At 43.1% G+C, this 16,758-nt stretch overlaps 1 protein-coding gene across 1 annotated transcript in view; it reads left to right on the top strand.

Moving 5' to 3' along the window:
- Positions 1 to 6,172: 6,172 nt before the first annotated feature.
- Positions 6,173 to 16,758, top strand: part of LOC120917422 (receptor-type tyrosine-protein phosphatase eta-like) — a 56,453-nt gene continuing 45,867 nt past the window's right edge. Inside the window, exons 1-5 of the mRNA XM_040328700.1 lie at positions 6,173 to 6,305; positions 8,265 to 8,525; positions 10,791 to 11,066; positions 12,898 to 13,152; positions 16,206 to 16,475. Of these exons, the coding sequence (XP_040184634.1) occupies positions 6,173 to 6,305; positions 8,265 to 8,525; positions 10,791 to 11,066; positions 12,898 to 13,152; positions 16,206 to 16,475 (1,195 nt within the window). The remainder of the gene's footprint in view (positions 6,306 to 8,264; positions 8,526 to 10,790; positions 11,067 to 12,897; positions 13,153 to 16,205; positions 16,476 to 16,758) is intronic.

Genomic DNA, 16,758 nt, shown 5'->3' with positions numbered 1-16,758 from the left:
CGGGCATTACGGCATCTCCCGACCCCGTCCCCCGTTGTGTTCTGGGAACACTCTGCTCCCAGAACACAGCGGGAGCCAATCGGCAGCGCCGTAGGGAACCGGGCAGTGAAGCCGGAGCGCTTCACTTCCTGGTTCCCTCACCGAGGATGGTGGGGGTGGGGCAGCAGAGTGACGAGCGATCGCTCGTCCTCTGCTACGGACGGCGCTGGACTCCAGGACAGGTATGTGTCCTAATATTAAAAGTCAGCAGCTGCAGTATTTGTAGCTGCTGGCTTTTAATATTTTTTTTTCAGCGGACATCCGCTTTAAGGCTTACCTGTAGGTGCAACAAATATCTCCTAAACCTGCAAGGTTTAGGAGATATTTAATAAAATCATGGGCGCTGGATGTCTACGGCGCATGCGCCGAGACAGCGGCGCAGGCGCACTTTAGCAACGGTGATCATGCCGTTCCAAAAGGAGGCCATGCCATGACTGGCGGCTCCCGCACGCATGCGTGGGAGTGACGTCATCGCGGCTCCGGACAATCACATCGCCGGAGGCGCGATACCCAGAAGTAACCCCCGGGAAAGATATAGGCCGCCCGAGCGGTGTACGAGGATGGCTGCTTTGATCAGAGGTGAGTATTACAATACAAGCTCATTATGCCTTTGTCTTGCAGAGTTATTTTTATTTTTTTTGCCTTTACTTCCTCTTTAACATTGAATGGTAATAAAAAAATAAAAAAATTCTGCCAGTAAATACCGTATACAGCCCACTTCCTGTTTCTTGTTTGGTCATTAGCCTAGGCTTATGGCATCGTGCACAACTCTCTCGGGAGAGTTTTCCAGGAAGGGAGGGGGGGGGATGAGTCATAAGAGGGCCAATGAAAGCTGTGCCTCTGTGTGTCTGTGAAAATCCAGGAAGTCAACAGGCAGCAGCTTCAGCTGCCCACAGTTAAAATGGCTGCAGCTAGACTCATTGGAGGGAGATATATTGCAGCATGTTTGACAAGTACAGAATCACAGTATATATAAAATAATATGCAAAGTGGTTGGAGGGAAGCTTCAGAATGGCAAGGATTTTTTTTTTTATTACAAATTATGTGAAAGAGACTGCAGATTCTTCAATGTATTCTAAGTGTTTTTCATTCTCTTATGTAAAGTTCAAATGTATGTTTTCTATATTTTAGAACCACTGCCTGTGAAGTTGCCCCAATATTTTTATATGACTTCAACTTCTGTGTCCTTATATTGGAGCCGACCGGATGAATATCAGAGTTCTTACACATACAGAGTGCAGACAAATGTCACATTATCATCTTCATGGATAAATAATACAATAGTGACCTATGAATCAGCTACAATAGTGAATCTGACCCCGGGACAAACATATACATTCCTGATATATACAAGAGCTGCTGATAATTCCACTGAATCTGATCCGGTGTCACTAACTACCTGCACAGGTGAGTACAACTATTATTATTATTACTGAGATCTGTCAGCTTGAAAAGAGGAAGTTGACTCATTTTTGAGTAAAGTTACTTATTTTCTTTGCCATGACATGCCAGATAAAATTGATTATTTTTCTCAAATATACACACAACTTGACAGATGACCTATAAATGGATAATTTGTTAAATATCATTGCGCTTAATATTTTAGATTGTCCTGCTATTATTGAAAATAGCTGGAAGAATTCATCAACCATCAATGCAATGTACAGAATGAGCCTTATAAAGAACATAGGGCCAGATTCACAAAAGAGATACGACGGCGTATCTCCTGATACGCCGTCGTATCTCTGTTTCTAACTATGCGACTGGTTCATAGAATCAGTTACGCATAGATAGGCAGAAGATCCGACAGGTGTAATGGACTTACACTGTCGGATCTTAGGATGCAGTACCGCGGCCGCCGCTGGGGGGAGTTTGCGTCGTAAACCAGCGTCGGGTATGCAAATTAGGAGTTACGGCGATCCACTAAGCTTTTTCCCGTCGTTACGTCGTCGCGAGTGTTAGATTTCCGTCGCAAAGATAGGGCACCTTTAACATGGTGTAAAAGTACTCCACCATGTTAAAGTATGCCTGTCTTTCCCGCATCGCTTTTGAATTATTTTTTTATTTTTTACTTTTCCCGGCGTAACTCTTTTTTCACGTCGCGATTCACAAAACGTTGGCGCGTCGTAATTTTGCGCAAAGCACGTCGGGAAATTTGCGACAGGAGCATGCGCAGTATGTCCGGCGCAGGAGCGCGCCTAATTTAAATGGTACCCGCCCCATTTGAATTGGGCCGCCTTGCGCCAGACCTGTTTACGATACACCGCCGCAAATTTCCAGGTAAGTGCTTTGTGGATCGGGCACTAAATCGGAAAAATTGCGGCGGTGTAACGTAAACCGCTTACGTAAAATTGCGCCCGCTCTACGTGAATCTGGCCCATAAATACTACAAATCAGTGTACAATTTTTTTTTTCGTGACTATTAACCACTTCAATTCTCAGGGCTGTCGCAATTTGAATGACAATTGCGCGGTCATGCAACACTGTACCCAAATACATTTTTTATGTTTTTTTTTCCCCCCACAAATAGAGATTTCCTTTGGTGATATTTGATCACCTCTGCGGTTCTTATTTTTTGCGTTATAAACAAAAGACAAGGGACAAGTTTGAAAAAAAACACAATATTTTTAACTTTTTGCTATAATAAATATCCCAATTTAAAAAAAAAAAAAAAAATTTCCCTCGGTTTAGGCCGATATGTATTCTTCTACATATTTTTGGTAACAAAATCGCAATAAGTGTATATTGATTGGTTTGCAAAAAACTTATTGCGTCTACAAAATATGACATATTTATGACATTTTTATTGTTATTTTTCTTTTTACTAGTAATGAGGACGATCTGCGATTTTTATCGTGACTGTGACATTGCAGTGAACATATCGGACACTTTTAACACATTTTTGGGACCATTCACATTTATACAGCGATCAGTGCTATAAAAATGCACTGATTACTGTGTAAATGTCACTGGCAGGGAAGGGGTTAACCACTAGGGGGGATCAAGGGTTTAATTTTGTGTCCTAGGGAGTGATTCTAACTGTAAGGGGAGGGGACTCATGAGGGGAGGAGACTGATCGGTGTTCCTCTGTACTGGGAAAACACCATCGGTCTCCTCTCCTCTGACAGGACGTGGATCTGTGTGTTTACATGCACAGATCCACGGTCCTGCTGTTTAATTTTTTTTTCAATGTTTTGGAATGTAACTTATTTAATGTTTTTTTTGTTTTTTAAATTATTTTTTTGTGATGTCACATAACATCCAACAGTTACTGTACATATGGAGTCATATGAAATTCAATTTCCTGGATACTTTCTTGCTCTTGTTTTTTTTTTTTTTTTTAAATAATCTTTATTTTTATTTTCAAAAACATAAAAAAACATATCGTGTACAAAAAAAAAGTGGAAAGTGCCCAAGAGAACAACAGATCATAAATCACAAGCATTCAAAAATGGCTGATGGAGAAAGTAAAACAGTGTATTAGTTAGAAACAGTATAGGCTTATTTAACCACTTGCCGACCGCTGCACGTCGATATACGTCGGCTAAATGGCAGCGGTGGGCAAATGGGTGTACCTGTTCGTCCCACCGCGTACTCGCGGCCCGCGATCGTGACACGGAGAGGCAAAACGGGGAGATGCCTGTGTAAACAAGACATTTTCCTGTTCTGCCTAGTGACATAACAGGGATCTACTGCTCCCTGTCATCGGGAGCAGTGATCGCTGTCATGTCAGTGGTAGCCCACCCCCCCCACACAGTTAGAATCACTCCCTAGGACACACTTGACCCCTTGATCGCCCCCTAGTGTTTAACCCCTTCCCTGCCAGTGTCATTTACATAGTAATCAGTGCATTTTTATAGCACTGATCGCTGTATAAATGTGAATGGTCCCAAAATGGTCCCATTGGCTGAGATACCTTAACTATTCCTAATCTGTCCTTGCAATGTCCTTGTCTTATCTAATGTCACCAGATACCCAGCCATCTAGTGGTAAAGAGACAAGTGCAGAAATTCCAGACTCAGGCCCCATACACACGATAGAATCCATCCGCAGATAAATCCCAGCAAATGGGTTTCTGCGGATAGATCCTATGGTGTGTACACGCCAGCGGATCTGTTTCCGCGGATATATCTCCCCTGGGATGGATTCCAGCAGATCGGATATTTGCTGACATGCACAACAAATCCATCTGCTGGAATCCATTCCAACGGATGGATCCGCTCGTCTGTACAGACTCACCGGATCCATCCGTCCAAAGGGATTCCCCGCACGCGTCGTAATGATTTGACGCATGCGTGGAATTCCTTATATGACAGCGTCGCGCCCGTCGCCGCGTCATAATCGCGGCGACGGCGCGACACGTCATCGCCAGAGGATTTCCGCGCGGATTTCAATGCAATGGTGTGTACACTCCATCGCATAGAAATCTGCGGAAATCTTTGAGAGGATTTATCCGTGGAAACGGTCCGCTGGACCGTATCCGCGGATAAATTCTCTCGTGTGTATGGGGCCTTAGGGTAAAATCAATTGATCTCTCACAATTGGCCAGGGCAATGATACTTGGCAGGAAAATTTAAGAGCAACCCTGCCTAGACGTAAGGGTGCTACATAAGTTATTAAAAAACAGAATAGAATGAGTCTAATAAAGCAGATAATAATTTGAACATTATATTTCCAGTTCCCGGAAAAGCTGGGGGTGTCACAGTGAACAATTACCGGTCGGTGAATTCTCTGGTGGTGAACTGGACGGCGCCAACAGGAAAAGCGTCCAATTATAATGTCACCATAACAGGAGATGTAAATAGGACATTGCAGAATACATCTACACAAGTGACCTTCACTGACTTACTACCAGGAAGGAATTATACCGTCACTGTACAGACAATCAGTGGGAGCTGCAACAGTCCAATCACTACAGTGACAGAGGCCACATGTGAGTATTGTCCAAGGGTCATCCGTGTTATCTGTGTATGATCCGAGTATGGGGGGTGTGATTGTAAGAGTGCTGAAAGGCCACAGGTGAGTATTTGTCATGTTTTTTTTTTCCAGGAGTTAAAACATGCACCCAGAGGCATTTACCCAACCTTTTTATTTGTACCTCTTTTTACCAAAGACAGATTTGATTTGGCTTATTATAATGTATTTTATTTAACTTAACATCTTTGTGGCTTGTTCATTAAAGAGGAATTAAACTCTCCTGTATAGTTTGTACCTATAGGTAAGCCTATTATAAGGCTTACCTATAGAAACTGGGGTAGATTCAGGTACAGCTGCGCGCTCCTTACAGAGGCGCAGTGTACCCTTTTTTACCCTGCGCCTACGCAAATTATTTGCGCTACGCTTCATTCATGAAGCAGTAGCCACGTAATTTGCGTGGGCGCTCCTCAAAAATGCCCTGCGTAAGGGCGCCTAATGTAAATGATCCTGTAGGGGGCGGGAATCATTTAAATTAGGCGCGTTCCCGCGCCGAGCGTAGAGCGCATGCTCCGTCGGGAATCTTTCCCGACGTGCATTGCGGTAAATGACGTCGCAAGGACGTCATTTGCTTCAAAGTGAACGTGAATGGCGTCCAGCGCCATTCACGATTCACTTACGCAAACGACGTAAAATTTAAACCTCGCAACGCGGGAATGACGGGTATCCTTAGCATTGGCTGCCCCTGCTTTTAGCATGTGCAGCCTTACGCGAAACCCGACGTACGCAAACGACGTAAACTGCGTACGCAGGGCTCGCGTAACGTTGTGAATCGGCGTTAGTATGCAATTTGCATACTATACGCTGACCACAACGGGAACGCCACCTAGCGGCCTGCGTAAGAATGCAGCCTAAGATATGAGGGCATAAGAGCCTTATGCCACGCATATCTTAGGCTGCAGTCGGCGTAACGAGCTCTCTGAATCAGGAGAAGTCGTTACGCCGGCGCAAGTAAGCAATTGCGCTGCGTAACTATGGTTACGCAGACGCAATTGCTTCTTGAATCTGGGCCACTGTAAATATCTCCTAAACTTGCACCGTTTAGGAGATAGTTACTGTACACCGCGCCGATTACATCATCGGCGCATGCACGCTGAAGGAAAGGCCGCCCGTGCCATTTCTTCAGAGCCCTGTGCCACGAGCGGCGGCTCCCGCGTGCATGCACGGGAGTGAGGTCATCCTGGCTGCGGCCAATCACAGCGTCAAGAGCCCAGGAACGCAGATGAAACATCGGGGAAGATGTCAGCCGTCTCAGCGGTGTGCGGTTGCTGCTGCGGGGTCTTTGTTCCAAGGTAAGTATTTCATAATGAGTTTTTTTACTGCTCAGTTTATTACTGCTTTAATACAGTGCAATCATTTTCGTTAAATTAACTGTGGTAGATCAACCCTTTCTGACCATTCCAGTGGCTGAACAACCCTTCCTAACCATCCCACTGGCAGATCGAACCTTCCTGACCATTCCAGTGGCAGATCAACCCTTCTTGATAATTGTAATGGCAGATTGACCCTTCCTGACCATTGCAGTGGCAGATCAACCCTTCCTAACCATTGCAATGGCAGATTGGCCCTTCCTGACCATTCCAAGGGCATAGCGACCCTTCTTGACCATTCCAGTGGCAGGTGGACTCTTCCTGACCATTCCAATGGCAGATCGTCCCTTCTTGACCATTCCAGTGGCAGATGGACTCTTTCTGACCATTCCAATGGCAGATCGTCCCTTCTTGACCATTCCATTGGCAGATCAGCCCTTCCTAACCATTCCAGTGGCAGATCTGCCCTTCCTAACCATTCCAGTGGCAGATTGGCCCTTCCTGACCATTCCAAGGGCATAGCGACCCTTCCTGACTATTCCAGTGGCAGATGGACTCTTCCTGACCATTCCAATGGCAGATCGGCCCTTCCTAATCATTCCAGTGTCAGATCGGCCCTTCCTAACCATTCCATTGGCAGACCATGGTCCATTCACTCTTTCCTCAGCCTTGTAATTGAAAGCCTGGATAGCAGTACGGCACAAAGATAGAGAGAGAGTGTACAGGAGCTGACGTTGCACCCGTGATCCATTGGTTATGGGTGAAATGCTCTGAACAATTAATGCACATTTTTTTACCTGCATAAACCTTTTTTTTTTTTTAAGGAAAACTTTTAAGCATTGTGTAGGTGGCAGTAGATTTTTGAAGCCTAGATCTGTATAGAATTGAGAAGTATTACATTGCTATGGAAGGGGCTCAGATTCATAGAAATGTACAGTGAGGTGAAGTAAAGTGTACCTGTCTTCACTGTATATATCCAACTACATCCAAAGAAACTGGAAACATTTAGCTAGATTCACAAAGAGTTACGCCGGCGTATCAGTATCAGTACGCCGTCGTAACTCTGAATCTGCGCCTTCGTAAATGTAAGCGTATTCTGGAAACCAGATACGCTTAAATTAGGCTAAGATACAAGCGGTGTAAGTCTCCTACGCCATCGTATCTTTGGGTGCATATTTACGCTGGCCGCTAGGTGGCGCTTCCGTTGTTTTCTGCGTCGAATATGCAAATGAGCAATATACGCCAATTCACGAACGTACGTGCGCCCGTCGCAATTAGTTATGCCATTTACGTAAGAGATACGCCGGCGTAAAGATAAAGCTGCTCCCTAGGTGGCGCAGCTCATGCAAGGTATGGACGTAGGAACAAGCGTATCTTTTTACGTCGTTTGCGTAAGTCGTACGCGAATAGGGCTGTGTGTAAGTTATGTTCACGTCCTAGGCAGTGTTCGACGTATCTTAGGCATTCTATCCGACGCATGCGCCGTTCGTTAAAAACGTCAATCACGTCAGGTCACGAATCATTTACATAAAACACGCCCCCCTGTTCCTTATTTGAATTAGGCGCGCTTAGACCGGCCCATTTACACTACGCCGCCGTAACTTAGGAGGCAAGTGCTTTGTGAATACAGCACTTGCCTCTCTGACTTACGGCGGCGTAGCGTAAAGACGATACGCTACGCCGGGTCAAAATTAAGCCGCCCTACCTGAATCTGGCCCACAGAGTTTCTTCTTCCCAGGGTTTCATATGTAAAATTAACAAATTTCCACGTCACTTCAATTTACTCCCAGGTTCACTTGACTTCACCTCACTTCACAATTTAGCAAATGAGTCCTGATACATTCTGCCTCATTCTGATTGCACTGTGCTGTTCTGCTTGCTGTCTATCCCCCCCATATGCCATTGTTTCTTCTAAATATATTTTGTATTTTTATTTCCCAGATCCGACTCCACCAGGAAACATCACTTTTAGTACAATTGGCACAAACACCACCACATTGTCTTGGGTAGAGCCAGTAAACATGACAAAGTCATATAATATAATGTTCTATTGGAATGCTTCTTCCCCCATCACTGTGCCAAGTAACTCTCTAAATACAACCCTCCTGAGCCTGAAATCTGGAAGTTATTACACCGTTACTGTGGTCACAGTCGGAGTCCGGGGGTATCAGAGTACACCTGTCAGCAGATACGTTTTCACAAGTAAGTTCCAACTATCTCTATGTGTTATGAGACAAATCGTTGCTGATTCCATTGTAGCCGGTAAAACAGAAATATAATATATAGAACAATATTTTATTTCTTCCATCATATTAGAGATATGACCACTGATATATCCATGGCTAGAAATGTGTAGTTAAGAATATAGAACACTTATTTTTTTCACTAGAAGTGCCGAGTGGTCTCATGTCTCAGAGAAATGGAACCATCATTGAGAGGTAGGGGCTACAGAGGGCCTCTCATTCAAAAGACAGGTGGTTCTAATATGAAGGGGTGCTCTATCAATAATAGCATTGGGTACTTTTGATGGTTTAAAACAGTGGTCTCCAAAATGTGGCCCGGGGGCCAGATGTGGCCCTTTGCTTGCTTTTATCTGGCCCTTTGGCCACTATTTTCATCCACTTATACCAATAGGCTATAATTCCCCCACTGACATAAGTGAAGGGGCGGTATTCCTCCAAATGATGCCAACAATGGGGCACAATGCCTCCCAATAACACCAAAAATGGGGCACAATTCCTCCCAATGACACCAACAATAGAGCACAGTTCCTCCCAATGACACCAATGATGGGGCGCAATTCCTCCTCCTGACACCAATGATGGGCCATTATTCCTTCCACTGACACCAAAGATAGGGCTTTGTATAATACCACTGATATCGGGACCTTTTTTACTCCCAATGGCCACAGTCCGGCCCTCCTTAAGTCTGATGGACAGTAAACTGGCCCTTTGTTTAGAAAGTTTGGAGACCCCTGGTTTAAAACCTGCAAATAGTTATCTTAATTTTTTTAATGTATCTTTTAAGTTTACTTATTGGACCACCTAGGTTGGTTTATAATGATATGAGAATTTCTCTTGTATCACACTCTAGAAGCACTTTATTTAAGTGTAGCACCATCCTGGATAGGTTGCTAAAAGGGCTTGGTAAATCTTGCTGGACGTTAGACAAAGTAGCATCTTTGGGGCGGTTTGGAAGCGATGTTTACAGCGCTCCCAAAACACGCCTGCCTATTTTTCAATGAATGGGAGTTTTTAACCTTCTTTGGGGTTAAAAGCACCTGCCAGCGGCCAAAAAGTGCTGGTCAAACAGCGGTAAATCGCCGCTAAAATGAGCAGCGCTTTACCGCGAACACGGCCACAGTGTGAAAGGGGTCTTAGTTTGTTCTGTAAATTGCCTCCAGCATTGCTCCTGTTTCTTCTTGCTGGAGGCTGCCATTTTGTTGAAGTCCAGAGCCCCTGAGCAGTAGTAAATCCTTAGGCTGTCAGCAGATTGGCCTCTACATTTTAGGTACAGTGCCGAAAAATAGAGAGCAACTGAGTTTGTGCAGAAAGGGATTTGAGGGCGTATTACTGGGTGTTACACAATATAGAGACTTATTTTTAATGTTGTACATAGCTATACCTGCAAAAGGGGCTCGCCTGAAGTGATCTAGCACTGGACTTTATTTTCTGACTAAAGTTCCACTTTTTGGGCTAGATTCAGGTAGGGCGGCGCATTTGTACGGCGGCGTAGCGTACCGTATTTACGCTACGCCGCCGTAAATCAGAGGGGCAAGTGCTGTATTCACAAAGCAATTGCCTCCTAAGTGTAAATGGGGCCGGCGTAAGCGTGCCTAATTCAAATGAGTATGAGGGGGCGTGTTTTATGTAAATGAGTGGTGACCCGACGTGATTGACGGTTTTTACGAACGGCGCATGCGCCGTCCGTGTACATATCCCAGTGTGCATTGCTCCAAAGTACGCCGCAAAGACGTATTGGTTTTGATGTGAACGTAAATTACGTCCAGCCCTATTCGCGAACGACTTACGCAAACGACGTAAAATATTCAAAATTCGACGCGGGAACGACATCCATACTTAACATTGCGTACGCTTTATAGAAGCAGGAGCAACGTTACGCCGGAAAAGCCTTACGCAAACGATGTAAAAAAATTCCGCCGGGCGCACGTACGTTTGTGAATCGGCGTATCTAGATCATTTGCATATTCTACGCCAAAAACTACGTAAGCGCCACCTAGCGGCCAGCGTAAGTATGCACCCTAAGATACGACGGTGTAAGAGACTTACGCCAGTCGGATCTTAGCCTAATTCCGGCGTATCTTGCTTTCTGAATACAGAAAGAAGATACGCCGGCGCAGCTTTGAATTTACGCGGCGTATCTATAGATATGCCGGCGTAAATCAATGCTGAATCTAGCCCTTAGTGTTTTTCTTTTAAACTCACATGTGTATTTTTTATATTTTAGGACCATTACCTTTAAAGCTGCCACAATATTATAATGTGACTTCAACTTCTGTGTCCTTAAATTGGAGCAGACCGGATGAATATCAGAGTTCTTACACATACAGAGTGCAGACAAATGTCACATCATCGTCTTCTCTGATAAATAATATGATAGTGATCAATGAATCAGCTACAATAGTGAATCTGACCCCGGGACAAACATATACATTCCTGATATACACAAGAGCTGCTGATAATTCCACTGAATCTGATCCGGTGTCACTAACTACCTGCACAGGTGAGTACAGCTACAGTCCTGTTCTCATAATGCTGGTGGGGATATTAACCAGCTCACCCACTGTACATTTGGCGGTGGGTGGTATGGGCAGGCTGGATCATGTACATGCTCAGCACCAGCTGAAGGGCGCTCAGCGCACCCCCTTATTCACGTTTCTCAGTACCCGTACACTTTGAGAAGTTGGGGGATCACATGATCACAACGTAAACACAATTGTTATGAATAGGTTTCATTCATAACAGCTGTGCTTAGTATTTTGATGATGTGATTGATCCACAGCTATCACATGGTGCTTGGGCTAATCACAGCACCCTGTACCATGTAATAGCTGTGGGCCAATCACAGCACACAATAATATTCTCAGATGTTTTGAATGTAACTCATTCATCACAATTCAATGGTTAATCTCTGTATATATTTTTGTAGACAGTTTTACACAAACAAAAGAGTGTCAAAAGGGGAAAGTTTATGTGTCATTCTTCTCTACGCATTTTATTTGACAATATCCTCTTCTTCACGAGAGAGGGAGAAGTAATATATACTGACATCAACAACTGATTATTGTACAGTAGACATGTGCACTGCCGAATTTTTTTTTTTGTTTCATTCGTTTTTGTTTTCATTTTTCGGGTCATTCAATATGATCGCAATTCGTAAATTCAAAAATTTGTAATTTTCGTAGATTCAAAAATTCGTAAATTCAAAAATTTGTAATTTTCGTAGATTCAAAAATTCATAAATTTGAAAATCCAAAAATAAGAAAGAAAATCCGAAAATTCAAAAGAACAAAAATCCGAAAAATTCTAAATAATACCTAAGTATTAAATTATAAGTATTGGAATTTTCTTTCAAATTTGGCTGTTAGTAAACGTAAGGAATACCAATTTATCCGAAGTTATGAATTATCCGAAATAATGAATGCTAAACAAATGGAACGAAACACATTAATAATAAATAATAATAATAAAAAGTTTTTATTATTGTTATTTAATTATTATTAATTTGTTAAGTTCCATTCCTTTAGATGCAGCATTCGTTATTACGGATAATTTGTAACTTCAGATAAATTCGTATTTGTTACGTTCACTAACAGCCAAATTTGAAAGGAAATTCCAATACCTATAATTTAATAGTTAGTTATTATTTCAGATTTCCTAATTTTCAGGTTTTGGAATTGACGAATTTTTGAATATTAAAATGTTACGAATATTCAGGAAAAATGTGTTAATTCTGATGTTTCCGAATTAAGGAATTTGTCTAAATTTGTTAAAAAAAAACAAATTCGGAACTAAACTAATTGCACAAGTCTATTGTACGGGCTTCCAGAGAGACAAATTTTATGAATATTAGGGAAAAATGTGTTAATTCGGAACGAAACTAATTGCACATGCCTATTGTACGGGTTTCCAGAGAGACTGATCCGTGTGAGGGAATAAGAATGCTTATTCTTGCTATCAATTGCTGTTATTGTCAGGAAAGTTTTTACATCTTCTTTTTTTTCCTTATGTTTCATTAAATAAAATGTTTATGTTTTTTATTTATTTATTTATGGCCTGTGGATTTTTGAGCACCACCATAGTCCAGTATGAAGACATGGTGCTATCACAGACACCCATCCTCTTCCTTTTTTTAGCTACTTTAAATGTGGTTTAAAGTTAAAATGTGGAGGTTTTGAAAAAGTCTTAAAATGTTTTTGTAGAATCATTTATTAAATGTAAATGTCCGGAATTCTTTCTTGATCTTCAACTATTTGTAGACTTATCAGTCATCAGAAAATATGAATAGAATGAATCTTATTGGGCACATAACATTATGAACATTGTGTTTCCAGTTCCCGGACAAGCTGGGGGTGTCACGGTGAACAATTACCAGTCGGTGAATTCTCTGGTGGTGAACTGGACGGCACCAACAGGAATCGTGTCCAATTATAATGTCACCATAACAGGAGATGTAAATAGGACATTGCAGAATACATCTACACAAGTGACCTTCACTAACTTACTACCAGGAAGGAATTATACTGTCACTGTACAGACAATCAGTGGGAGCTGCAACAGTCCAATCACTACAGTGACAGAGGCCACATGTGAGTATTGTCCACGGGTGATCTGTGTTATCTGTGTATGATCAGAGTATGGGGAATGTGATTGTAAGAGTGCTGTAAGGCCACAGGTGAGTATTTGCTATGTTTCCAGTTGTTTACAATACATGACCTTTATTCTGCGCCCCTCTTACTAAAGACAAATTTCGGTCGCCACTTTGTGATGTCTTTCCTATAACCCTAAATCTTTATGACTACAAAGAAACTAACACCCTATATAAAAAAATTATGTACAGAAAAACTATAATGGCTTTGGGTAAATTCTATTTATTTCTTCTGTTTATTATTGATAAGTTTGTACTCATTTATTTTTGTTTTATAATGTACAGTATGCAATCTTTCTTTTACAATATTTAACATATAGAGTGTCTGCGCTAAAGCATTCCCCAAATTCTCAGAGCTGTCTACAGAGAGAACATTGCAATCAGTGACCCTCTATCCATGCATCCAGCCCCCTAATCTACATGCGGGGGCACATGGATTCCAGCCAGGGTTTTCTTTTTGAAGCACGTGATTAGAGCCAGAGGCTTCAAAAAAGGATGGGCTTAGGGTGCAGATCACTGTGCCCTGAGCCCACCCAGTTGTGTGACAAACGAATGAATATTGTCTATTGTCACACTGATTTTCCTTCCGGCCAATCAGGAAGCGGGTCTTTAGATCCCTTTTTCTGATTGGACAAAAGGAGAAGCGATTCTATTGGCCTAGAAGGAGGAGGGAGGAGACACACAGCCGCAGTGATGCAGAGGAAACACAGGGGAAGCCCGACCGACTAGCCTATCATTCGCCACTGGAAGATGGAGGAGGCACACGGAGGAGATGGATGGGGGCACTCTCCAACTTGTCAGCACGGGGACAGCACTGGGTAAGTGGGCTGACGACCGGGGGATATGGTATGCAGTGCGGGTACGAGGGCGGTAACGATGGGGGATCCGGTCCGCCTGCCGCCCCCCCTGACCAATGGAGCACCAGCTGCCACTGACAGCAATGAATATATCCTTTCAGCCAATCGGCCACTCCTGACCATTCCAGTGGCAGATTGACCCTTCCTGACCATTCCAGAGACAGATAGCCCTTCCTGACTATTCCAATGGCAGATCAGCCCTTCTTGACCATTCCAATTGCAGATCCGCCCTTCCTGACCATTCCAAGGGCAGATCGACCCTTCCTGACTATTCCAGTGGCAGATCGGCCCTTCTTGACCATTCTAATGGCAGATCGGCCCTTCCTGACTATTCCAATGGCAGATCAGCCCTTCCTGACCATTCCAAGGGCAGATCGGACCTTCCTGACCATTCCAAGGGCAAATTGACCCTTTATGACTATTCCAGTGGCAGATTGCCCTTCCTGACTATTCCAATGGCAGATCAGCCCTTCTTGACTATTCCAGAGGCAGATCGACCCTTCCTGACTATTCCAAGGGCAGATCGAACCTTCCTGACTATTCCAATGGCAGATCGACTCTTCCTGACCATTCCAATGGCAGATCGACCCTTCCTGACCATTCTAATGGCAGATTGGCCCTTCCTAAACCATTCCAATGGCAGATCAGTCCTTCCTGACCATTCCAAGGGCAGATCTGCCCTTCCTGACCATTCCAAGGGCAGATTGACTCTTCCTGACCATTCCAATGGCAGATTCGCCCTTCCTGACTATTCCAGAGGCAGATCGACCCTTTCTGACCATTCCAGTGGTAGATCGACCCTTCCTGACCATTCCATTGGCAGACCAGGGTCCATTCACTTTTTTCTCAGCCTTGTAATTGAAAGCCTGGATAGCAGTACGGGCACACAGACAGAGTGTACAGGAGCTGACGTTGCACCGGTGATCTATTGGTCATGGGTGAATTGCTCTGAAGGCTCCTAAAAACAATCAACGCACATTTTTTTTACCTGCACAAACTTTTTTGATTTTAAGGAAAACTTAGGTTTTAAAAATGGTGTAGGTGGAGGTGGATTTTTGAAGCCTAGATCTGTATAGAAATGAGAAGTATAACACTGCCATGGAAGGGGCTACAGTAAGGTGAAGTAAAGTGTACCTGTCTTCACTGTATATATCCAACTACATGCAAAGGAACTGGGAACATCGAGCTTCTCCTTTCCAGGATTTGATATGTGAAATTAACAAATTTCCACGTCACTTTATAATTTACTCCCAGGTTCACTTGACTTCACCTCACTTCACAATTTAGCAAATGAGTCCTGATACATTCTGCCTCATTCTGATTGCATTGTGCTGTTCTGCCTGCTGTCTATCCCCCTGTAACGGGAGTCACTTTTGGGCACAGATTGAGCCAGGAAATAATGGACAGATCTCGGATTACATGAGATGGGACAGTAATGATAATTCACAATGTATTGCAGGAGATCTTGCAAGTTGTTGATTCTGAACCCAACAGGCCAATAGGAGAGTGATTCATTCAATGTGGAACATAGACTGTTAAGGGGGTAATTAAGTCTGCTACTGTCATGTAAACTAGCCTTAGCCTGGCTTCTAAAGACCTTTTCATTGTGTGATGCTAATTGACACTGTATTGTGTGAAAGTTCTATTGATGATAATGTGTGTTGTGAGTTAGCACAATCTAAAAGGTCAGATGTCTGACTTATGTTTACTAAAGGAATGTGGATTGTATATAAGGTGAGAAAAGCTGGAGTCTTGATGTCTGACTTGTCAGCTGTAGTAATTAGCTAATGTTAATTATGTCAGACCTGGAGTCAGAAAGTCTCACTAAAATATGTGTATTAGGCTCATTGTATAATGTTGTGGGTGGAGTTAAGCCATTGTTTCTTGTGGTTCCTAAACTGTATATAAGAAGCCTGAGTTTTCCCATTAAAGTATCTATTAGTTTAACCCGGGGAACAGAGCTGTGTGTCTCGTTTTCTGGGGAATCCTATGGGCCTTGTTCGTCTGCTGGATTGTGGAGTGTCGATAAGCTGTCTTGGGTGGAATGGAATATCGTAAACGGCATTAACCCCTGTCCGTTACACCCCCCCATATGCCATTGTTTCTTCTAAATATATTTTGTATTTTCTTTTCCCAGATCCGACTCCACCAGGAAACATCACTTTTATTACAATTGGGACAAACACCACCACATTATCTTGGGTAGAACCAGTAAACATGACCGGGGTGACAAAGTCATATAATATAACGTACTATTGGAATGCTTCTTCCTCCATCACTGTGACAACTAACTCTCCAAATACAACCCTCCAAAGCCTGAAATCTGGGAGTAATTACACCGTTACCGTGGTGACAGTCGGAGTCCGGGGGTATCAGAGTACACCTGTCAGCAGATACGTTTTCACAAGTAAGTTCTGACCATCTCTGTGTGTTATGAGACAAATCGTTGCTGGTTCCATTATAGCTGGTAAAACAGAAATATAATATATAGAACAATATTTTATTTCTTCCATCATATTAGATATATGACCACTAATATATCCATCCATGGCTAGAAATGTGTAGTTAAGATATTTTCATCACTCTATCTTATGGGATACATGTTTTCAGAATATAGAACACTTTCTTTTTTCACTAGAAGTGCCGAGTGGCCTCATGTCTCAGAGAAATGGAACCATTTTCAAGCGGTA

Source organism: Rana temporaria, chromosome 11 (genome assembly GCF_905171775.1).
Source record: "Rana temporaria chromosome 11, aRanTem1.1, whole genome shotgun sequence".
Lineage (NCBI taxonomy): Eukaryota > Metazoa > Chordata > Amphibia > Anura > Ranidae > Rana > Rana temporaria.
The sequence above is the reverse complement of the archived record's forward strand: the minus strand, read 5'-3'. Positions and strand labels throughout refer to the sequence as shown.